The 25,879-nt window shown below is 39.9% G+C and overlaps 1 protein-coding gene across 6 annotated transcripts in view; it reads right to left on the bottom strand.

Annotated features, from left to right (window-relative positions):
• The window catches only part of ST7 (suppression of tumorigenicity 7), a 309,460-nt gene that overhangs the window by 62,083 nt on the left and 221,498 nt on the right, over positions 1-25,879 (bottom strand). For all 6 annotated transcript variants that reach the window (XM_056117971.1, XM_056117969.1, XM_056117970.1 and 3 more), the window contains one exon: positions 1,963-2,077. In XM_056117971.1, the coding sequence (XP_055973946.1) occupies positions 1,963-2,077 (115 nt within the window). The remainder of the gene's footprint in view (positions 1-1,962; positions 2,078-25,879) is intronic.

Consider the following 25,879-nt stretch of genomic DNA (forward strand, 5'->3'; position numbering starts at 1 on the left):
TAACGAGGCATCTCAGCAACAGAATGTGTCCTGCCACTAATGAGGCTCTTTTTCCATGAATAATGAATAAGAACATCGTCTCTGTTGCCAGGTACACAACATAAACAAAGCTCAACACTAGGGCCTTGGTATGGGGAGTCTGTCCATTTGCAACAAAAGAATTTTTGCAAAGTGTGAGCCAAGTTTTAGTGGAGGGTGGGACGGGATGTTGTAACAATGTGAACATATGTTATCAGAATCTAATAAATCAGTTTGGGGTGGTTGTGGAACAGAGGCTATGCAATGGAATACACGGAGTCAACAGGAGGATCCAAATGAGTTCATTTCTTTATTTTACAATCATTCTTAGAACACAAGACTGTTGATTCCTGTAATGAACTGAGGTCTTTATGAAAGGAGCCTTAGGAGAATTGAAATCCCAGAGCGCAAATCTTTCTTCTTAAGGCATGATAGACCAGATTAATTTAAGGTTGATTCTGGAGATGAGAAACTGGAACCTTGCTATGGCACTGATGCCTCAGGGTGGCAAGTGAAAAAGTGTATGACCATCTCTAAGCCCATGTATGAGACTGGGGTCCTTTTGGATACAGAGACCCCCAACGTATGAGCCTTTTTCTTATCACGTAACCTCATGCCTTAGACTCCCAAGGTCAGTCAAACAGTGAAATTCCAGCATATAAACAGAGAATAAAAGTGAGCTGGAATGAAGGCCAAGCAATCTTTACTTTGTTTACTGTATAGCACACACCACAAATACTTTTCTCTCTAAAATCAGTTCCATACTAGGTAGCCTATATCTTATTACACGTTTGCATAGGCCAAGGGATGCCATTGCTGTTAGTTTCCATCAATCTGAGCAAGAACTAACAAGAAGTCAAAACAAAAGCAGTCTCACACTGCCCTAGTTGTCTCGACGTCAGAGGGCTATAATGCCAGTCTATTCCAGGATTCCTTATCAAAAACTGTATGTTTGCTCTATATGTGTCATGAAAATATGGAAATAAATTTCTTAAGTGCATTAAACAAACATGTTCGCTAAGAAAAAATTTACAAAGCAAAAACTGGCCGTGGGAAAAAAAAACATTCCCCAACATATATTTTATAGAAAATTAATGAAATTTAACAAAAGAGCATAAAGTTCTACAGAAATTCCAGTAGCTAGAACATAGTAATTATGTGAATACTGTTTGTACAGTTAAATTAACAGTGATTCCACAGTGTTATGAACAGAGGAGTTCTCAAATCTCTAGAATATAAGAGTGTATTTTTCTGGATTACAAAAAATAGGCAAGCACGGGAGAGATAGTACAGATATTATAATCGAAGTGTGCCCTGCACAAGGAATACCAGGTTTGATCCCCAGCAAGGAATGGTCCCCCATAAGCATTACCAAGTATGGCCCTAAATCCCCCATCTGACAAAACTGCAATATGGAATATGCTCAAATTGCATGGCAAAACACATCAAAGTCCCTCAAATGAAGAAATAGAGGTTTTCTGCCAGTGAGGAGACTGGAGAGGAAGAGGACATAACTTTATCTTCAAATATTTACAAGGAAGACATTGGGGTAGTCAAGGACTAGTAGCTGTTCTACACTGCTTCAAAGCATCAATGTGACCCAGAGGTAGAGATTAAAATGAACCCTGTGGTAAGGGATAGAAGCTAGAACAATTAGTGATATCCCAACAGGCCATGTACTATCTGCATAGAATTGAGTGTTTCCTTACCATAAAGCAGAGAAGGGAAAAGTGTGAGGGGAAGCAAGAAGAGAATGGCACAGATCATTCAACATTTCTGAACAACTAACCAAGAGAGCTTACGAATTTATAGGGTTGTAGGTGAATGTTTTCTACGATGATAGATATCCAAATGTTGTGCAATTTGAAATTATCCATCTGTTCTAGTTATTGAAACTCCTGAACAGAAGACTAGTCAACTAGAAAAAAACTACCAATGACTTACCATCATACTTTGCTAAGACTGCCTGAACATCAGCATATGCTTGTAGTTCCAGAAGGGCTTCTAAAAGGTTTTCATGGATATTGAACATGCTCAGAAGGGGAAACTCCTTCATCAACTAGGAAAAAAGAAACCATGGAATAATTAATAGGCATTGCTTATTTTTAATATACATAATTATAAAATATCTATGAAAAAAAGTATCACATAATTTTAAAAGTATAGTTAATACTGAATTATAAGCATCCAAACCCTTTCTTCTGCAAAGCCTTAGAAAGAGAAAAATAATTGTGCTAAAAAAACAAGATGATACTCTGAGGTAGTACTCAATGATGTTAGAGGTCAGAGAGGGCAAACAAGATGAAGGCTGAAAAGTCATCTAATTAGAGTTAACGATTTAACGTTGTCTAGAGTAGTCTGGGTGGAAAACAGAAAAAGAAGGATAAGCAAGCAGAAATTGCTCTCAGGTACGTTGGTGACAAAGGGGTAAAAGTAGTGAAATAACTAGAAGAGTTATAGAGAGAGGAAATTTGTAGGTAGTGACGGAGTAGTAGGAAGGAAGTACCTCTTCGTGAGTTCTGGAGAGGAGACCTCAACGAAATAGGTCAGTATGATTTTCTGAGACGAAGGAAATAGATGATTTTGAGATAACCTGAAGAGGTTGATGAAAGTGCAGAATAGCCACAGAAAGAAGGATGGATTAGGGAAACAAGGATTACTGATGCCATCTTAAGGGCCAAAACAATTGGTGACCATGAACTTAGAGCCTACAATTGGTACATCTGTGCCCTTTCAGTTAACAGAGCTTGACAGCTCACCTATAGTTGCAAGAATGTCATATGACTAGGCTGAACCTGGACAGACTGAGTTTGACTCAGTGAAAAGTCAAAGATGAAGATGGGGCTTGAGTGATAGTATAGCAAATAGGGTATTTGCCTTGCATGTGAGCACAGAGCCAGGAGTAGGTCCTGATCACCACTGGGTATATAGATCACAAACAGAAGCAAGCAAAAAGATTAAGAGAGCTGACCATGATGAGAAAGAAAAGGACTAACGGTCCTAGTCAGGACTGCATGGGAGAGTAAAGCCAGGGCAGTTAAAAGATATAATACTATATTACTGGGAAGCAAACTGGAAAGCAAAGAAAAGAAGAAGGCACAAAGAATTACAGAGGAAAATCTTAGAGAGAAGCAAATAAATGTTTGTGTCTGTGTTCTTTATTTCACATCCTACATGGACAATTGCCTTCTATTACATAGTTTCCTAAAATGGGTGATATGGTCTCTTGGGAGGTGCTGGAGCCATTTATGATGGTGGCGGTAGTCTCGGGTACAATTTTATATGTGTTTTGGGGAAGGCCTCTGTTTGCCCACTTGAAGAAGGTAAATTTTTCTGAAAACAGACAGTAAGTCCAGTAAGTTCATGAAGGTTGAGACATGTGGTATTGTGGATCAAACTGGTTGTCTTGTGCGTGCATATGCTCCAGTCTTCGAACTATCTCTCTCACCCTGTGATGCCTTTTTCTTCTATTTTTCCTCTATGTACCACATAACACAGAGAGGTCATTCCAAGCATGACCGAAGAACCATGTGGTTCAGGGGATTGAGCCTAGTACTCCTGCATGTAAACTGCTCTCTCTCTCTTTCCCTCTCTCTCCCTCTCTCTAGTTTTTGCAATCAACACAGCTTTAAATCAATTGTGCTCAAAGAAATATTGCTTGAAAACAGAAGTCATGTTAAATAAGAAAGCAATGGATACAATACAGTGACTCCACACTATTCTACATTCTTATTATTTGCCATGCTGTTTTGTTTTCCAAAGCCAAGAATCATTTAGCATATCGCTAAAAAGTTTTGCAGTCCAAAGAGTGTCATATTACCAATAAAAAACACCTATCAAAATGATTATGTGTCCAGTAGGATTGTCTGACCCCCTAAAGACAGTGTGTAGTATTTTCATTGCTAGTAAAGGAAGTGAACAAGACTATACCACACATTGTTGATATTCTGCAACCAATAAAAGTGTTTCTTGTTCTGATTCACTTTGATTCTGGTTGACATCATCCTTTGATTTTTTTTCTTTTCCTAATTAGAGCTTGTTAGAATTAAATCTCTCTGTCATCCAGCATTTGGCAAAGCAATAAAGATACTTCTCTAAACTGTAATATTGAATCATTTACCATTCTTGGCCAATTTTTCAGGTAAAGGTCAAACTTTAAGGACACAAGTAATATTCGTAATCCTACATATGAGTACACTGAAGCTTAGAAAGAAGGAAGTCTTAGAGACTCCAATGAGACCACATGAGCAAATATGAAGGTCTTGACTTATTTAACGAGAGCTTGAAGAAAGAATCTAGGGACCTGGGCAATGTGCTTCCACTGAAAGTCTGGACAGAGTAGGTCATATCCAAAAAAGAACTGCCTATATGAGGATGTTACATATGTGAAATAGCAACTGCTGGAAGGGTAGTGCATTTATGTGGCAATTCAGAAATCAAGCAAGCATTTTCAATGTAAATATAAAGAGAAAATGTGCTTTCTGCTTCACCACCCACCCAAGCTCTCACCTTGACCTCTCCAGCCCTTCACAAGGTGTGGTAAAAAATGGCCCATGGACACTCCATTCCCTCAACTCCCTTTACTCCTCACTGCAGTTATAGTCTGGCTTCTAGCCTCTCAGGCGCGGCTCACTCCACACTCACAAGTGACCTTAAATCACTTCTGTGGACACCCTCCAAACCTTTTCTTGCTTGACCTCTGCAACACTGGATAGTTCGGTGACTTTTCCCTTAAAACACTTGCCTCTTTTGGCTTTCTCCACACCATGCTCTTCCAGTTCCCTTAACACTTCTCATAGCTCCATCTCTGGTGTCCCCCTTGCTTGCTACTTAAAAACAGACTTAGAAGTCTGTGTGCTTCTGTCCAATCATCTGACCTCAGGGACCTGCTTTCACATGCAGGAACTCAACAACAACCTCTGTCCAGGGACACCTTCCACATTTTCACCTCCTGTTTAACTTCTCTCTTTGGCTACTTTATTCATTTATCAACTATTTTACTGAAAATTTGTTTAACAGACCTACTAAGCTCATAAATTCTCCCACTCCAAGCCCACAGTTCAAACTTAGTCTTCTTTCTTGGCATTTCCAAATTTGAAATAAAACTCCCCCCACCCTTATTCTATAACCACTAAAAGTAAAGTAAAGTAAAGGCCCTCCCGTTGATCATCGATTTGCTCGAGCGGGCCCAGTAACGTCTCCATTGGAGACTTTGTTGTTACTGTGTTTGGCATATCGAATACGTCACGGGGAGCTTGCCAGGCTCTGCCGTGCGGGCGAGATACTCTTGGTAGCTTGCCGGGCTCTCCGAGAGGGGCGGAGAAATCAAACTCCGGTCGGCCATGTTGGCTGCATGCAAGGCAAATGCCCTATCGCTGTGCTATTGCTCCAGCCTTTTGACACTCATGTCCAGTATAACCACTAGAGAATTTTTTTAAGTCAAGATTTTTTTATCAAGTTTTGTACAAAGCTCTGTTGAGCAAATAAGCATATGCTTTAAGAACTGTTCCCATCTCTTTTCTCTGATAATATTTAGTTAATGCCCTCATACTTGTTGTAAAGTGCTCAAATAGCATTTCTCCTCTGCATTCCTCCTGATCACCACTTTCTGTTCTGTCCTTCACTGGACTATCATAATGGCTTTGCAAATACATAAATTGGAGTTGTCACCACCCTGCCTAAAAGGCAAACACTGATATGCTGGACCCACTCCAACTGGCAGATGTAAATACAAATTTATAAACAAAGTTGAGTATCACAATATTATTCATAACAATGAAAATGCAAGCAAATTAAAATTTAAACCATTATGTGTCCATGAACTGTAATAACATATTTCATCCTTAGGGGTTATTATATGTCATTAGTGCTTTAAATTCTCAAATCATTTTAATGGCATGACTTGGGAAATGCTGACTTACAAAGTTATATTAGAAAAAAACCAGGATAAAGGGTCATGGATATATAGTTCAATACACTGGGACAAATATTTTGCATGCAGAAGGTACGAGTTTGATCCCCAATATCATATGATCACTGAGCATGACCAGAAGCAACTCTCAACCACAGAGCTGAGAGCAGCTGAGAGAACAGAAGGAGAGAGGAGGGGAGGGAAGGAGAGGGGGAGGAGAGGAGAGGCAAGACATAAACTACTTTTGCAATAAGGCCATATTTTTCTTCAATATAAAAACACTTGGCTAGAAATATAAAATGTTGGGGCTGAGAAACAGTACAGTGGGTAGGGCATTTGCTTTACACGGAGTCCACCCAGGTTCAATTCCCAGCACCCCAAATAGTCCCCCGAAACCTCTAGGAGTGATCTCTGAAGAACCAGGAGTAAGCCTTGAGCACCACTTGATTTTGTGTATATGGATACACAAAATCAAATGTCTCTCTCTGTGTGTATACACATACCAGAGTGATTATTTCTGGCTTGTGAATTAAAGGTGCTTTTAATTTCTTCCTTTGCATCTTCCATGTTTTATTATTTTTTGGGAGGGGGTCACACCTGGCAATGCTCCGGGGTTACTCCTGGCTCTGCACTCAGGAATTACGCCTGGTGTTGCTCAGGGGACTATATGGGATGCTGGGGCTTGAACTGAGGTCAGCCACATGCAAGGCAGATGCCCAACCTGCTGTACTATTGATCCAGCCTCATCTTCCATGTTTAAAAAAAAAATTAAATGGAGTATTTAATATAAACTGCATCTTCTATAAACTGAGGAGAAAAAAACTTTTAAAGATACTGACTTATTCACATCATATTCAGTATAAAATACCAAATTCTTAATACCACCTCCTAAACACAGCCCCTTATGACCAGTGTCTACTGAGCCAGCCTCATTTCAAGTCACTTTGCGACACATTGCACTCTAGCCATTGAACAGCTCTCACCTCACTGAGCAGTAGTCACATTCACTAATGTTTCTCTCTCCATATTCACTCTTCCTTGGTGCTTCTCCTTCTGTCTCCTGGGTGGATCTGGTCAGTTGTTCAAATGCCAGGATCCCTGATCTTCCCCCAGACTCCAGACTTCTTACTCTCCACCCGCCAGGTGAAGTAATACTACCCCAAACTCCTTTGTCTACCTTCCCCATGAACCTGGAATGAGTGTGAACTATTTTCTTGTCACTAGATTCTTGGTCTGGTGACACACCCATCCATAAGAGAATGGACAAAAGACATATTTCATAAGTTAAGTGCTTTTTAAAATCTTTTAAAAATTCCATTCCTTTGTAATACATATTACAGATATGCTAACACAGACCTACTTTGGGCCCTTAAGTCTCTCTTAACATGGTCTTCGACCGTACAGAAACATCCCAATGACATTTCATTATCAAAACTTGGAAAGGTATGGCTCGAACTGATAAGTTTTGATTCAGCGTAGGGAAGTATTTTCTTCCTGTTTTCAGATGTCTGAAAATGGATTAGAAGCTTTCGAAGAGACATATAACTGGAATTGCTCATGTAGACAGCGGCTGGTCACTGGACAGGAATGCTAAAGACGAAAACCTTCAGAATCTGTAATTCCAAAAAGAACTGCCCACCCCCTAAACATGATTTATGTCCTGCCCTCCTTCACGTCCATGCAAGACCCCTCTTTCCTCTCCTCTATTCCACCGGATTAAACTCTACCTTCATCAGACCAGCTATTCCCAGAATTCTTTACAGTTACTAGCCACTGTTTTTGCTCAAACTGTTCTGACCACCTGGAATACCTTTTCCCTTCATTTACAAGGCAGCCTGTCAAAATCACCCCACCCTCCCAAGCTCAGATCAAACACCACCTCCTAAATTCACAGCGTCACGGAAAGGGAGCGCCAGAAGAACCTGTGGAGATCATCCAAACGCCCTCCTCAGTTTACAGAGGAGCTCCCTCCCACCACCGCCCAACCGAAAAACAATGAAGGCAGCAAATTGAAGGGATTCAGCCAAAGTTAGTGCCGGGACTATGATTCAAACCCAGTCATCAGTACTGATTCCAAATTTCAACACATCAAAACTCAGTCTCTGGTCTGCCAGATTCAAGAAAACTAAACCATTTTGCTTATGCTTTTCTGCTATACCATTTACTTATCTGTTTTGTGTTGTGTTTGCATGAGTATTAGAAGAGACAGCTGCATTACAGTGGAGTCTAGAGTTATTGCGAGTTTAATCCCACTTCTGCCACATACTCTCGGTGTGATTTTGTACAAGTCACTTAACCTTTCCAAACCCCAGTTTCTTCATTTGCATCTCAGCTCATAGCGAATCTTCTCAAACTCTCTACCACTCTTTTTTTCACTATCATCCCCCTACCATTTTAAACATTCTCTATCACATTCAGAAATCTTATTTCTTTATAGGCTAAATATTAGATTGAAAAGCAAAAGAAATAGAGTGACAATAGTAAATAGGATTATCACAAAAATGAGCAATTTTTTTTAAAGACTCAAGCTTTACATGCTATATGATCTTTTACAACTACTTAATTCTTACACCTAGCATAAAAACAGCCAGGGTTGGTTTGTAAATGAGTTATGCTCCAATAAAACTTTATTTGCAAAACCAATCAGAAAATTGTATTTGAACTACAAACCTTAGTTTTCCAGCCTTTGGTCAAATGGGAAAAAATTTAAAGCAATAGCATTTCATTAGTCCACATTAGAGAAATCCTCAGAGAGAATTCATCCAAGACCCGGGGGATTTACATATGAGCATATAACACAAGAAAAACAGTTGAATGAATAGATAAAATGAAGTATATGCTTAAGACAAAAGGCTACTTAATAGAAAAAAGAATTATATTAACCATCATATATCTTGAAATAGGCAGTGTCAAGTGATCTGAGTGAAGAAATACACTGAGAATAACCATTTAAACTTAATTTCAAACATACCCATAAATTTTTTATGTAACATTATTGTCATACATGTTCTGTAAATATATGAAAGCAAACTGAAAAGTTCCATAACACCTGAGGAGAGGTGAACAGTTTAAGTGTTGCTTATATAGGAACTACAGCCTTGTATTATTTATTAATTTGCTTTGAGGAAAGGTGAGCAGAGGTGACTGAATTTTTTCATTTACAAATTTTTCTACTGTTGTTTATAATTAGTTATGAATGGTGAGGCTATTTTAAAATAAATCATTTTTTGTACTGTTAAAGTTGCTTGCTCAAACAATCTATTTCTCAGATGCAATTCCTCAATTTACGAAGAGTTAAGTTTTCACCTCTTCGTCTCTGTTTTCCTATTTTTCTAATTGTCTTCTGAGACAAAATCATTTCTTACTATTGGGAATCTTACCCTCTAAATCATGCAAATGTGTTAATCATTGAGTGTTGGCAAGATCGTACAGTGAATAAAGTGCTCATGTTGCATGTGGCCAACCTGGGCCAATCCCAGCACCACATATGCGCCCCCCCCCATCACCCCGCATCAGGAGTGATCCCTAAACACAGAATCAGGGGTAAGCCCTGAGCACAGCTGGGAGTCGCCCTCCCCACAAATAAGCAATGTCCTACTCAAAAGCAGTTGGAAAACTACTTTAAAAAGTATTTTTATCTAATAGATTTAATATGCTGCACTTGAATTCTAAAATGAAATCAAGATGAAAACAGCTAATCTCAGTTGAACCACAGCTTAGAGGCCCACTTCGCAATTCTCTGTGTTCCAGAGCGTATACTCAACGGTGATAGATGTGTTGTGAGGAATTTTAAGAATTATTATTTTGTTTTGGAGGATGTTTCAGAGTTAAACCAACTAGGTCAACATGGCCAATTCTTTTCCACCTAACCCTTAGCCCTAGGATTAAGGCTAAACTCAGATAAGACTACCTGATTTAAAACTAACAGGAATCTTCTGCCATAAAATATTGTCTTGCTTTCATCTCCAGAAATCACACAAATGATCCCCTCATCACACTGTTTGCAGAAACAAACAAATAAAAAAGAGAATCAGGCCACCAGGCAGATAGCACACAGGGCAGCTAGCTCACGGGGCTGAAGGCTCTTCCTGGCATACAGGGGACCTCAGTTTGATCCCTGGCACCACATGATCTGCTCCCCAGATGATAGGATTAGCCCTAGGGACCCCCAGTGCCCGTCAGGGCTCAGTAGAACTGCATCTTCAGACTAACAACTGGCAGGAATGGTCTCTAAGCTCCCAAGTACTGTTGTGGAGCCTCCTACCCACAAGAAGGCATTGGATATAGCAGTGGGACTGTTTAAAATGTGGGAAATGTGGCACCTTTGGAATCACAAAACTGGTTCGTGTCCATTGACAGTAGTATCTTAGGACTTGGAAAGCTGAGTGCTTTTTTTATTCTCATCTAGCTCTCAGTGTTTCAGACACAATTATGGAGCTGGAAAAAGGATACTATTATCCTTATCAAGGAAATTATACTGTATTCCTTCCCTCCCTCCCTCCTTTGCACCCTTCCTTCCTTCCTTCCTTCCTTCCCTCCCTCCCTCCCTCCCTCCCTCCCTCCCTCCCTCCCTTCCTTCCTTCCTTCCTTCCTTCCTTCCTTCCTTCCATCCTTCCATCCTTCCTTCCTTCCTTCCTTCTCTCCCTTCCTTCCTTCCTCTCCTTCCTTCCTTCCTTCCTTCCTTCTCTCCCTTCCTTCCTTCCTTCCTTCCTTCCTTCCTTCCTTCCTTCCTTCCTTCTCTCCCTTCCTTCCTTCCTTCCTTCCTTCCTTCCTTCCTTCCTTCCTTTCTTTTTCCTCCCTCCCTTCCTTTCTTCCCTCCTTTTTTTCTTTCTTTATGATTATCTTCAGGGAATGAGATAAGAGTGGAGAAGGTCAGCAAGGCACTTTACTTATATTGCACTGCATTGTGTTGTACTGTGTTGTATTGCACTTCTACAGTGCTGGGGGTCATACCCATGGACTCATACATACTGGACACACCCCTGAGACACATCCTGGACCCACTAAATATAAATGCATTTTTTTCTTTTTTGGGGGGTTACACCTGACAATGCTCAAGGGTTATTCCTGTCTCATGCACTCAGGTATTAGTCCTAGAGGTGCTCAGGTGACCATATGGGATGCTGAGAATCGAACCCGGGTTGGCCGTGCGCAAGGCAAATGCCCTACCCGTTATGTTATCGCTCCATTCCCAGTAAATGCATTTTCAAATTGCTATTGGTTTGCTTTGCTATGTTAGACCAGTTTCTTTTCGGCTTCTATTGTTCAATAGGGCATCATGTATCAATTTAGTTAATTTACTTTGAAATAATATACAAAAGATGATTTGATGACATAGTTCTCCTTCTTGTGAAGGTACTTGAATGAAGGCATATAATAAAGGCAGAGACCTGTTTTCTATAAGCCAAGTCACTCTAAATAAATTTTAACTTGCTCACTATCTATCATAGTTCTGTTTATTTATTGCCAGCTATCTTCTTCACTACGGTAATTGCTTTCTCCTGGCAGTAAGAAATTTATATGCCTATTTTGCCCAAATATTACAGTTCATGTACAATAAAAACACTAACTCTCCTATGATTCCTCTAATACCTATGGGGAAGAACGTGGGATGGGCCAAGGATAGGATTTCAGTTTCAATTTTACATCATCTGGCCATTGTCAGTTCAAGTTTATTTCAATGAAAGAATTTGAGGCACTTCTGAGGTTAACATTTATGAGCTCAAATAGGAAAAAAGAGGAGAGTTAATTCACTAGATTTGAAATACTCTATGGACATAATTTAGAACAACAGTCTGTATGCTTTTTCTCAGCTGACTTACAGGATGAAAACAACAGTTTAAAACTTTCAAGTTTGATTTGTATCTATTTAAAAATTTTATTAGTTTAGCTATTCGTGCATTGTTTCTTGAGTGAGAAAAGCAATGTAAAAATTCTTACATATTTTAAGGCAGAGGTAATTAAAAGAGATCCTCTGCCAGATTCCTACTGAGGTCAATGCAAGCTTGGCTTAATTTAAGTTTACAGAATTTGGCCTGTATTATATTCAGACAGCATATACTATTTTGTTATATTTGCAAGTTTGACATTACTTAATTCAGTTTCAAATAAAGGCATAAACAGAAAATAGAAAAGACACTTTTCATTGCACGGTTATTTTTTCCATGATTTTTACTGACATTAAGAGCCACGAAAGGAAAGAATGAATTGTTTACCAGGTTTTCTGAGACCCAGGAGGGTTCTGTTAACACAGACCACTATAAAATGCAGTCATGAGAGGCTTAAACATACATTAATAACAAAATGTCATTTTCAGGTCTAATCTAAAAGGAAATATTAAGCAGCACCTATTGAAAAGCAACATAATCAATACATTATGTGCAGGAATAGACAGTTAAACACAATGCCAATTTCTTCACTGAACTGAGCACATTACATAAATATATACAACACAGAGATCTAAGAAGCAACAATTACAGGTATGATGGCAAGTCATTCAATAATAGTACCAAAACAACCAAAATCCAAAGAACTGGAAGATTACCTAAATAATAGTCGACATTTCCTATCAGACTTATCCTCAGTATATTCTGGGCATAAGGGGAAATTTTGCTTGGAATTTTCTAATGAACATCATATTTTCAGTATAATGCTTCATCTTCCATTTGTCACCTCATCACTTACATATAAAGTAAGTACAACCTTACTAAGAACTTGGAAATTGCCAGAATCCTTTAAAACCCCTACCTTCCTTCGTGAGTTCTTTTTACTTTTTTAAACCTCATCAAAATATCTAAGAATTTTCTTTCCTCAAAGCAACAGTTTGAGAGCATCATTGTGTAGTCTACGTCATCATGGACATCTTTGAACTTCACAGCAAACTGCGATGACCCCAAGTGTGACTCTGGAGAAGTAGGGAGGAAGACAGCCTCGTCTTATCTGGGTTGAAAATAGTGGTTTACCTTCCTCAAACCGACAGGTAACTGAGTAAAACATTTTCTCCTTTATCTCACACAGCATATAACAGTGCTGTACTCTAGCCCTAGCCCTGAGACCTTAAGCAAACAGAAATAAGTTAGGGTGCATTTCAAGTGGCTTGGAAGGAGACCCCTGGAAACCAGAGCGATAAGCATCCTTCCCTGTCTGATGACATGGCACAAGCTCTCCTATCCCAGGCATGGCCTCAGCGAGCAGCTCAGCAGTCCAGGCAACAATTACTTTCAGATAGGAGCTTTCAAGGCCAAAACCGCAACAACTGTATTTTTCAGACACCCACCCACATTCACATGGGTAATGGTAAAGAACTCCATTCGGGAGAATTAAGCCATTCCATGATCTGAGGCGGGGGTGGGAGTGGGGGGGTGGCACAACACAGGACACTTAGTCTGGCAGCTATCCCACAACCAGGGCATGCTAAAAGTTAACTGTTAGGCATATTTCTTTCATAGCGAGGGTAGGAGGTCAGAATGACAACCTTTGCCCTCCCTCCCCATGTTTCTCTGTGATCTCTTTGTTTTCCAACAAACTCTTTCCTCTCTAAGACTTTCCACTGGACCTCCCTGGAGCCCGAGGCCATGCTCTACAAATTCCCAAACATATCCATAAGCTCTCTGTAGAACAAAGAACCTGAATTCACAGCTTCTGCTGTAGCTGTTAACTTCCCACAACACCTGAGCCTACAGATGTAGGATTGGTTTCTTCCAGCCCTCGGAAGCTAAACCATACTCTTGCTCTCGAGTCATAAGGCAACAGGTCCCACATTCCTCGGGAACTCATGTCATGAAGTTTCAAAGCCTTCCTCCACCCTTTAACCATGCGTTCTACCAGCAACTGACCCTCATACAGTGAAGATTTTGACACCTGACTCCATCTTCATCGTTTTAAAAAAATCAAGTTTCAAGTGTTTTCAATACTGTATCATTTGGGGAGTAAAGTGTCATACCTCAATCAGTATAGATGTTTTATATACAGAGTTCTAATATGTATCACACATCACCAAAGTCTAGTTCCATCACATTATCCACTTGATCTTCTGCCTGTTAACACTCCTACTCCCATCCTCAAACTTACCCTCGATATAGATGATCACAGTGCATAGAAACATTCAATCTAATCTTCTGGACTCTCAGTTGTTTTACTTGCTCAAAGTTTGAGACTGTGTCTGCACTAGAATTAAGCAACCCAGAGTCATGGTAGGGTCTAGAATTTGACATCATAACATTCAACATGTTCATCTAAAATATATGATTCTCTGGCCAAAGTATGCCAATCTTCAGTTACCTTACACAATCACTGACACAGAATTTCTTCTTTGGGGCTGGAGTAATAGCAGAGCGGGTAGGGCATTTGCCTTGCACAAGGCTGATCCGGGTTTGATTCTCAGCATTCCCATATAGTCCCCTGATTAACACCAGTAGTAATTTCTCAGTGCAGAGCCAGGAGTAACCCCTGTGCATCACTGGGTGTGACCCAAAAAGAAAAAAAAATTTCTTCTTTAACTTTACTGAGACCATCAGTGTCTTATTTTCCTTATCATTTTTGGGTCACTACTGTTATCATTCTTTTTATTTCCTTTTTCTTCTTCTTTTCGCTTCTATAATATGTTTTTTTTCCCCTGTCTTTCCAGGGGCTCCTCGGATGCCACAGGACACTTTTCTACTCAACCTGTCCATGTTAGAAGACCAGAGCTCACATTGTAACCTTCTTTCTTTAGCTGTGTCTATCTACATATGATTACACTCAACACTGTCAAGGAAATGACAGCTAGATCATGAAAGACCTTGCAGGCCACATTTATAGTGTAAATTTTGAGTGAAATGAGAAACAACTGAAAAGTTTTAAGCCAAAGCATGCCACAGGCTAACCTATGGCTCATTCTAGCTTCTTTATGAAGAGTTGATACAAGGTGGCAAAGGCGGAAAAATAAAAATGAGTAGAAAGGCTCTTGTAATACACTTGTAGAGAATTATGACCAAGAGTTTGGCTGCGGACATAGATAAGAGGTAGGACTCTAAATTTATCTTAAAGGTAGAGCAAACCCAATCTGTCCATAGTCATACACTGCTGATTCTATGTCCAATTATGTTTTGAATCCATCTACCTTTTCATAAACATACCCAATTTCAAACTCCCATCAGATCTTTCCTAAACTCCTGTAATTACTGCTTACCTGGATTCCCTGCTTCCCCCCTCCCGCCCTCCATCCTCAAGAGTGGAGCTAGTAAACTCATAAAAACATCAGTAAGATCACACCCCTCCTGTTTTATACTTTAATAGTATCCCACTGCCGTCATAATGGAATCAAAATTCCTTATTGTTTCCTGGAAAATCCTAAATGACACAGCCCCTTCCTGATTTTTTTACTCCTAGTTGATTTCATTCTAACTTGCCCTTCACTGGGGCTGGCCTTTTTTTTTTTTTTTACATTTCATACATTTCACCAAACTCTAGTCTCAGTGTCTCTACATCAGTGCTTTCTCTCCCCCATCTCCCCACTTCCCTCTCCCTCTTCACATGGCTGACTCTCCTTGACATCTTGGCAATAATATTATCACCTTGTCATGGACACCCTTCCAGAGCAATGATCAAATTAGCTTTCCACAGTTATCCACCAAACATCATCCCTGATAAGATTTAGCAGTCTATGACTTTATTGTCCATATCTCCTGTCCTCCATTATAACTGTCCCACTGAAGTCATAAAGTGGTGACTTGTAGTGCCAAGAATTAATTGGGTATGGTTCCTTGCAACAACTTATTAGACACTTGTTTTTAGAAAAGAATCTATCCAAGACCGTTGTCTAAATACTTCCTTAAAAATCTTTTAAGTTTCCAATGTTCTTGTATTTCTATCCCAACATCAACTGACCTTGGATAAACCCAGATGTCCCAACAATAAAATCTTCCCCAACACTCAGGCCAACAAAACTCAAAAAAAAAAAAAAAGCAAAAACCCCAAAACCCGTGAGACTCAGAGAAACAACAAAATAACTGATAACTAACCTCCACTGGGCTTATATTATCCAATGAATGTCCAGTACTTCTGTGCATATGTCTTTCCCCCATTTTATTACTCCCCTCTTACTTCTAACTCACCTCCCAACTATCAGCAAATTATCTTTTCATCTATGTACAACAAATACAAAGTCAGTTGACACCAGTCTTTTAATTCTTCATCCCCATTGCTCTACCACAACACCCATATGTGTATCCTTCTAGACCCATCTATGCATCCCTATCATCCATGAAATGGAGGGAGGAGGCCATAGAGGATGAAGTAATAAAATCCCTCCTTTAGTCATTCCTTTCCTCCTGTTCTCTGGAATTCATCACTATACACCCCTTAGGGTCTCATTCTATTAATGATCCCTTATATAAATGTTTACATTGTTTTTCCTTTCTCAATCTTTTCCCATCAACATTTAAACATGCTCCAGACTTCTGCTTCCACATTGCCTTCACATACAGAAGATACATTACCTCATTGTTAAGGGACAGCATAATGGAATCTGCTAATACCTTTTATATCTCAATCTTTGGGGACCTTAATTTTGCAAAACTGCCATCTATTTGCAACAAATATTTTTTTCTGTCATGAATATTTACTGACTACTTTGTGTGTATTAAGTACTACACTAAGAACTGTTTTGGATCAAGGATGCAACTAAGTGATAGAGCATATTCCTGTCATGTGTGAGATCCTGAGTTTAATTCCTGGTGCCACAAAGGGGAAAACAATGAACATTAAAATCTCATTCATTCATTTTTCTTTCCTGCTATGCTTTTCATGACACAATCATTGAAATTTCTTCATAATGACATTTGTGACTACTTTTGACGCAAATTTTTTACACTGCCCTGAAATTTTATTTTCATTCTTTCTTCCCTCTCCCGCTTCATCCACCTTTAACCTTTCTTTTGTTTCACCTATTCCTCCTCCTTCTCCTCTTCTTCATTTCTCTCTCTTTTCATTCTTCCATGGATTTTGTCATTTTCACTCACGTCATCTTCAATTATGATCCTTCTCAAAAGTTCTTCCAGCAGAGGTATCTCATTAGAGTTCAAGGTCAGGTCAGTACACCCCATGACCTATTAGCTATTTCCACCTGAAGGACTCACAGATACTGCAAAAGTAGTGTATCTAAAATTTCAATAATTCTTCCCTCCCCTATTCCATACTGGCTATTTATGTTTCTAGTCCACAGAATTGGCGAAAGATCTCCCCTGACCCTAAGAGAGAAATCCAGATATCATCCAAGACTACATCTTGCTTTCTCCCTCACAAAACACTCAACTCCTTGAAAGTGAAAACAAAACCAAAACACGTCCAATCAGTCTCCAATGTCTTTCAATTCTATTAAAGCTCTCAAGTTGGACCTGAATTACACTTGGAATTGCTCTATCAGAATTCATTAAATTAAGCCCCAGGCTTTTGGACATGAACATTCTCTCCGTTATTGAAGAATTGGAGCCAAGATTGAAAAAAGAAATTACCAACGACAGGAGTTACATGTCTCTTTCTGAAAAGGACATATCTTTCGATATAGTGGCATAAAATGAACTCTTAAACTTTAGAGAAAGACCTACATGTGTTGTCCTGACTAAAATCTGGACTGTTTGAGAATACCAGTTAGGAGTTATTAGTGATCACATAAACTCAGTCTATTTAAGAAGACTTTTTGCCCCCCACATCACTGTAGTATAAAAACGTGGCAAAGAACTTACAAATAGAGATAGAAGAGTGAATAAACCTGTCTCACCCTTGCCCCCTCCAACAAGTCTATTAAATTAGAAAAGTGCTACAACAGAAGACAAATCTCTGGCTCATAAAAACCGCAAAGAGAAGAGGAGGAATGGCTAACAAGAGTCATAGAACTAAAGATCTCAATTTTTTTTCATTAAACCATAACAGAGGATGCTGAAGAAGGGGGCGTTATTCTCAGAAGCACCTCAGAGAAGCCCCAAATGTGGAGTTGGCAGAAACAGAGTGAGGAGGGTTGCCCATAACTAAATACCTGACTACAAAACTGTTGAGATGGCCATCTCTCCTCATCACCACGTTAATAGAAATAAAGTGACTAACTTATCAACTTATCAATAACCAGGCAAAAAATTCATTAAAGAAAATGGGGTTGGAGCAATAGAACAGCGGCATTTGCCTTGCACATGGCTGACCTGGGTTCAATTCCCAGCATCCCATATGGTACCCAAGATGAGCCAGGAGTAAGCCCTGAGCATTGCTGAGTGTGACCCAAAAAGAAAAAAAAATTATTTGTTCATTGTGGAAAGGATTTTATTGTGGAGGCATAAATTCTCATCCAAGTCCTTTTCCTTTTGCAGTTGGTGAGATGACGTGTGAAAGAAGTAGTCAGGTGGCAAAGATATATATTCTGTATTTTTGCATCATTATTTTTCTATTGATTTTTTTATTGAATCACTATGAGATAGAGCATTACAAAATTGTTCATGATTGTGTTTCAGTCATACAATGTTCCAATACCTTTTCCTCCACCATTAAAATTTCTCAGCACCAGTGTCCCCAGTTTCCCTTTCACCCCTTCAAGTCACCTCCAACCCCAGCCTGCCTCTATGATATGCACCTCTCTCTCTCTCTCTCTCTCTCTCTGAATGGCCCACTGAAAACAGAAATAAAAATATCATGCAAATATGAGTCCATATAAGTTAGAGCTTATTGGAGGGGGGGAACTCCTCAGAAATTTCCAATAGGCAAGGAGCCGTGTCAAAGATTTGCAGCCAACCAGGCTGGTGGCCTGCCTTGTGATGTTGGGGAATCATGTGATGCTGGGGGGGGGGGGGGGGGGCGGGTGTCAAACCAGCTTCCTTGCATGCAAAGCATGCACTTTAGTGCTCATATTATCTTTCGTCCCCTAGAGCAAATCTTCTTAGACTACTAGACAAGTTAGTAAAATCACTTGCTAAAATTGAAGTTGAGAAGAAAATCCAAGTAGAAAAATAAGAAAAAGAAAAGAAGGGTGCTGATGTTTCATTAAGAAAGAATAAGCATCAACATGCATGCTTCTAACAAAATAGTTCCAGATATATCAAGTAACAACTAAACACAGAAAACAAGCAAACAAACAAACAAACAACTGGAAATGAATATTATATAACATAAGTGATAAGCACACTAAGCTAAAATGTAAGACTAGAATAAGATGTAGTAAGCTCACACTACTAAACAAATATGCGTGTTATGCTATAAGCAAAGGAAATATTTTCCTTTCAAACAAAGTTATGACTTACAAAAACTAACCAAGAACCAAGCCCCAAGGAAACTTCCATAAAGTCTTCTCCCAAATAAGATCATATATTTATGTTCTCTAAGTATAATGTGAAATATTTAATGACAAGGAACTAAAAACATTTTATGGCATAAATTAAAATTATAAAGGAGTAAGACTCCATTGAAATCAAATGGAGTTAAGTTGTTTTACTTAAAAATTAGTAAAAAAGCAACACACAGGATGGAAGAGGACAAAAAGGAAAATGGGCAAAAAGAGTGTAACTATAGTCATTTTTAAAATGGAATAAAGACTAAATCAACAAAACCAAGCCCACACTAGTCATGGAAAGTAAAAATAAAAAGAGGAAAATAATATAAAATGAAAGGGGGAGAAAAACTTCAGTACAGTATTCCTTTTTTTTTTTAATTGAATCACCACGAGATAGACCATTACAAAGCTATTCATGATTGGGTCATACAATATTCCAACACCCATCCCTCCACCCGTGTACATTTTCTACCACCAATGATTCGATTTTCTCCTACCACCTGCCTTCCCACCTGCTCTATGGAAGGCACCTTTCTTCTCTCTCTCCTCTCTTTCTCTCTCTCTGTGCATTATGTTTTGCATAATGTACATATTTTGCAATACAGGTACTAAGAGGTCATTGGGTTTTCTCAAGGTGTTCAGTATTTTTATCAGGAAGGCAAAAGCTGGAGTAGGGTTTTTCTGAAATGAGATGTGGACATGACTGCCAGGGCTTCTGGAAGTAAAGAGAGGTGGGAGACTTATTTACTAATGTCTGAAGCAACTGAAGCAAGGCAGATAAGTGACTTTGTATGGCTGATGGGGCACCAGATAGGGCTTTTGTCTTGCATTTGGCTGAGTCAAGATCAATCTCTGGCACTCCATATCATTCCCCAAGTCTGCTGAAAATAATTCCTGAGTGCAGAGTCAGGAGTAAGCCCAAAGTAGTCCATCCTGGCCCTGAGAAAGCTTGGAGATTTCAGTTACAAAACCCACAGACCCAAATTTTCAGGAGATTAATATCTTGGCGAGGTCCCCATCCTGCAATGGTGGAAATTGCCATCGGCATGGCACCAATTTTGGATTGTGGGAGCATGCCGATGCTGGAGTCTCTGTTTGGGTGGGCACCAGGCTAACCCGTCCTCCTCCAATCTACCCTGTTCTGTTTAGCCTAGTGTGGTCCGAGCTTAACTGCAGCTTTTAATCTCTTTCAAGATTTATGGGTCTCTGGAGCAAGGCTGGTAGAAGAGCTTATGTGGTGGGACTGGATTTGATTAGTGGGGGATGACTTGCAGTGCTTCCAAGAGTGTAGGGAAGTGGGGGGAGGTAGCCCATTCCAACTCCAAGAAAGCCTGGAGAGTTTACTCACGAAACCCACATACTCAAATTTTCAGCAGGCTAATATCTCAGTGAAATCTGTCCTAAAACGGTGGAATTGGGCTGGGGGCACGATGGCAATTTTGGATTGTAGAATCAAGCGACTGCCAGGGGCTCTGTTCAGACTAACTTGCCCTCCTCTGATCTACCTTAGTCTGTTCAGTCTTGCACGGTTCCTAGATTTACTGTGGTTTTTGATCTCTTTCGAGACTTATTTACTAATGTCTTAAGTAAGGTGGATAAATGACTTTGTATGGCGGATGGAGCACCAGATAGGGCTTTTGTCTTGCATTTGGCTGAGTCAAGATCACTCCCTGGCACTCCATATCATTCCCCAAGTCTGCTGAAAATAATTCCTGAGTGCAGAGTCAGGAGTAAGCCCAATGTATCATCGGATGTGACGCACCAATCAGAACAACAAACAAAGTTTCATTTAAAGTCTAACTGTAAGACCTGAGAATTATTATTAATTGGCATTTACTTCTAAGGCTCACCTCTTCTCTACTTGTAAGTATAGCAGGAATCAATCCAAAAACACTCAGTCACTTCAGGAAAAATTACTAAAAATTAATATATTTCATTGTAACTTTGTCTTTAATTTTATATTACACCTGGTAATCTTAAAAACTTGAAAGAAACCATGTTAAAGTTACCTGAAAACATTAGAATTTTTATTTTTATCCATGCCTACAAAATAGAACTTCATTTCCATGAGTAATCAACTTTAACATTTATAAATCATTCATCAACTAAGTTACCCATAATCACTCATGAAAATGTTTAGAGGAAAAAATATTATATAAAACAGAAATAATATAATTTGAACAGAAACACAGAGAGAAGAAAGGATTCCAACTAGAGGACCTAAGAACAAGGAAAAGACATAAAAGAAAATAGAAATTAACCCTAAAATATTTATTGAGAATTTACCTTCTAAGGTAAAGGTAAAGGCCCTCCCGTTGATCGTCGATTTGCTCGAGCGGGCCCAGTAACGTCTCCATTGGAGACTTTGTTGTTACTGTGTCTGGCATATCGAATACTCTCGGTAGCTTGCCGGGCTCTCCGAGAGGGGCGGAGGAATCGAACTTGGGTCGGCCATGTTGGCCGCATGTAAGGCGAACGCCCTACCCGCTGTGCTATCGCTCCAGCCCTTGCTCGAGCGGGCCCAGTAACGTCTCCATTGGAGACTTTGTTGTTACTGTGTCTGGCATATCCAATACTCTCGGTAGCTTGCCGGGCTCTCCGAGAGGGGCAGAGGAATCGAACTCGGGTCGGCCATGTTGGCCGCTTGTAAGGCGAACGCCCTACCCGCTGTGCTATCGCTCCAGCCGCCCATCTCGAGCGATAGCACAGCGGGTAGGGCGTTCGCCTTACACGTGGCCAACATGGCCGACCCGAGTTCGATTCCTCCGCCCCTCTCGGAGAGCCCGGCAAGCTACCGAGAGTATTCGATATGCCAGACACAGTAACAACAAAGTCTCCAATGGAGACGTTACTGGGCCCGCTCGAGCAAATTGACGATCAACGGGAGGGCCTTTACTTTACCTTTACTTTACCTTACCTTCTAAGGGGCTGGAGCGATAGCAGAGTGGTAGGGCGCTTGCCTTGCACACAGCCAACATGGCCAACCCGAGTTCGATTCCTCCACCCCTCTCGGAGAGCCCAGCAAGCTACGGAGAGTATCTTGCCCGCACGGCAGAGCCTGGCAAGCTACCCGTGATGTATTCAATATGCCAAACACAGTAACAACAAAGTCTCCAATGGAGACGTTACTGGGCCCGCTCGAGCAAATCGATGAACAACGGGAGGACAGTGACAGTGACAGTGACTTCTAAGAGTTTCTTTTATCTATTCTATAAGAGCATAATTTCTGTACAGAATACTTCTAAAAATCAATTTTAAAAACTATCTAAAAGGGCATAATCATTCACTTTTACAAATTGATTTCATAAAGAATTTTTTAATATACATAAGTACATAAAAACGCAAATCATCTCTCCATGTTCCAAAGACTCTGATTAGTCCCAGTGGTACGTATTTCCTAAAGTACTGCTTTCACTAACAGTAGTCCTCTTCACAAATCACTTAAAGGGCATACTCTTACTATTAATACTGTTAAACCACTTCCCAAAGGTCAGTGGCTCATAGGTTAGGATACCCCTAATGACCTAAAATGGCCATATAATAAACATCTACAACAAAGTATTCACAAATGATCAATACTGCTTTTTTACACATGATGTAGAATTGTGGGTTTAATTGTGTCCGCCAAAAAGATGTGTTCAAGTCCTAAAACCTAGGACCTGTGAAAGTCACAATATTTGGAAACAAGGTGTTTTGTCTGTTCATTTTATTCTGAGGGTCACTCCTGGCAGTGCTCCAGTGTTAGTCCCAGCTTGGGACTTTGGGGTCACTCCTATGGTGCCCTGGGATCAAACCTGATTTCCCACATGCAAAACATGTATCTAGCCCTTTGAGCTATATCCTCGGACCTAAAATGTATATCATTTTATTCACTGTTCTGTGGCAGTGTCAGAAATCAAACCTCACACAATACAGAGGAAGTGCTCTTTTGCTGAGTCACATCTGGCCTGGGAATAGACAAGGTGAGGTCATAAATACATTTCTGAACTCAGTTACTGAGTGTCCTTAAGAGGAGATGGAAATTTAGATATAGACACAGAGGAAATAAGGAGAACTCCATGAGCATGGCGGTTGAGACTGGAGTTAGGAATCTACATGTCAAGGACTGTCAAAGATATATCAGCAAAACGCACATTGCTTTACATGTGTGTAGTTCTGGATTTGAAAGGATTTTTGCTTTTTAGCTACAATGGCGGTGCTTGAGGGCTACTCTAAGCTCAGTGCTCAGGGGCACTCCTTGAGGCACCATGAATTCCCATAAGCAAAATCCTTGAACTTCTCTCTTCAGCCTAAAGAAAGGATTTTTTTTCCTACAGTCTTCAGAAGTAGGATGGGGATGCATTTCAAATTTCATTTTAAACTTCTAGCCTCCAAAACTGTGACAGAGCAACTTCAGTTGTGCACTCTAAGGAATGTTTTCCCAGCAATCCACAAAAAATGAGCCTGACAATAAATATAACTGAGTCTGAGATTGACATTCAGCAAAGATTTGGAGCGGATTAATTTTTCCTTGGTATCTATGTTTTCTATGTCTATGCCCATTTTCTACCTCTAGACTTTCTTCATATGTGATTGCCCATCTTGTACTTCCTCTCACAGTGCTTAAGAGTTCTATTATTTCACATCTTTTCCATCTTTTAATGGTAGTTCTTTAGTGTATGTATAATAGTAGTAAATCTGTGGTTTTAATTTGTATTGGTCAGATGGTAGTGCCCTTTTTCATGTGCTTACTAGCAATTTTTACATCTTCTGTGAATTTTCTATTCTTATCATTAAGCTATTTTCTGAGTTATTTGCTGTTCATTGAGTTTTATTTATTTTTACTATGTTCGCAATACTACACATTGTGAAGTAATATGTTTCTCAAGTGTTTTGTGGCTTGTTCTTCATATTCTTAGTACTATCGACTTGGAGGGGCTGGAGTGATAGCACAGCGAGTAGGGCGTTTGCCTTGCATGCAGCCAACATGGCTGACCCGAGTTCAATTCCTCCACCCATCTCGGAGAGCCTGGCAAGCTACTGAGAGTATCTCGCCTGCATGGCAAAGCCTGGCAAGCTACCTGTGATGTATTCAATATGCTAGACACAGTAACAAGTGTCACAATGGAGACGTTACTGGGACCACTGGAGCAAATCGATGAAAAACAGGAGGACAGTGACAGAGACAATACTAGTTTTCTTTTTTAAAAGTAGTCTCTTTTCACATTTCAATTCCACCATCACAGGATTTGCAAGTTTTCATAATAACTTGTAACTACATCAATTAATAAACAAAGGGCTATCATCTTACTATGCTCTCTGAAATTCACAGTTTTACTTAAACAAATGGTAGCCAGAGCAGCAGCACAGTGGGTAGGGCACTTGTTCTGCACATGGCTGACTTGGATTCTATCCTTGGTACCCCATATTGTCCCATGAGCATGGTCAAGAGTGATTCCTGAATGCAGTCAGGAATAAGCCCTGATCACTGCTGGGTGCGACCCCAAAAACAAAACTGAAAAACAAAAACAACAAGAAGCTCTCATGACAGGTATGGGAAGCTTAGGGTCCTGAGACCTTTCCAGTGAGTTCTCAAGTCAAAATGATTTCTACCATATATTTTTCTAAGTTTTTCACTCTCACTCTCTCATGTGCAAAAACAGAGGTATTCTCACATGTAATATATAATAATACATGTATTTATGAACAACTTTGTAAACCACAATGTTTAAGTAACATATGTTATTTCAGCGGGTAGGGCGTTCGCCTTACAAGCGGCCAACATGGCCGACCCGAGTTCGATTCCTCCGCCCCTCTCGGAGAGTCCGGCAAGCTACTGAGAGTATTCGATATGCCAAACACAGTAACAACAAAGTCTCCAATGGAGATGTTACTGGGCCCGCTCGAGCAAATCGACGATCAACGGGAGGGCCTTTACCTTTATCTAGATCACTTGTTCCAAATAGGTAATACTTTGGCCCCCAAAGGAATGTTAAGGAATATTTGAAGACATCTGTGGCTGTCAGTTTGAGAAGAGATGAGTATGCATGCATCTAGCAGGTGGGGGTCTGGTAGCTGAGAAGCAACCTGCAAAGCATAGCAGAACTCCACAACAAAGATTCAAATGTCTATAGAGGAATTTACTCTAAAATAGGTCAAATAATGTGAAGCAAGAGGAGCTTCTGGGTTTGTTCAAGTAGGCCAACTCCATTCATGACAGTCTGTATTCATCAGTTTTGACCTGGTACATTTAAAGGGTTAGACCGAATAGCTGAAGCAGATGATATAAATTTAATAGAAAAAAAAATAATCCATCATATAGTAAATGTTAAAGAGGCAAATGATGAAAAACAAAAGACTACTTGAAATTTAAGATAGAGAAGGGGCCGGAGAAATAGCACAGTAGGTTGGGTACCTACCTTTCATATGGCTGACCAAGGTTCGATTTTTGGTACCCCTTATGGTTCCCTGAGCCCCCCAAGAGTAATCCCTGTGTGCAAAGCCAGGAGTGAGCCCTGGGCAGGATGTGGCCCCAAAACAAACAACAATTTAAGAAAGAAGAAAATGTAAATTCTCCTTATTTTGAATAATAAAGAACACCTCATTTAAAATTTAAGAGCACTTTTAGTTAGCTGCTACCTACTGCTAAAACATCCCTTCAGGAGAAAGATGCCTCCATA

This window comes from Sorex fumeus, unplaced genomic scaffold (genome assembly GCF_029834395.1).
Source record: "Sorex fumeus unplaced genomic scaffold, SorFum_2.1 ptg000037l, whole genome shotgun sequence".
Classification (NCBI taxonomy): Eukaryota; Metazoa; Chordata; class Mammalia; order Eulipotyphla; family Soricidae; genus Sorex; species Sorex fumeus.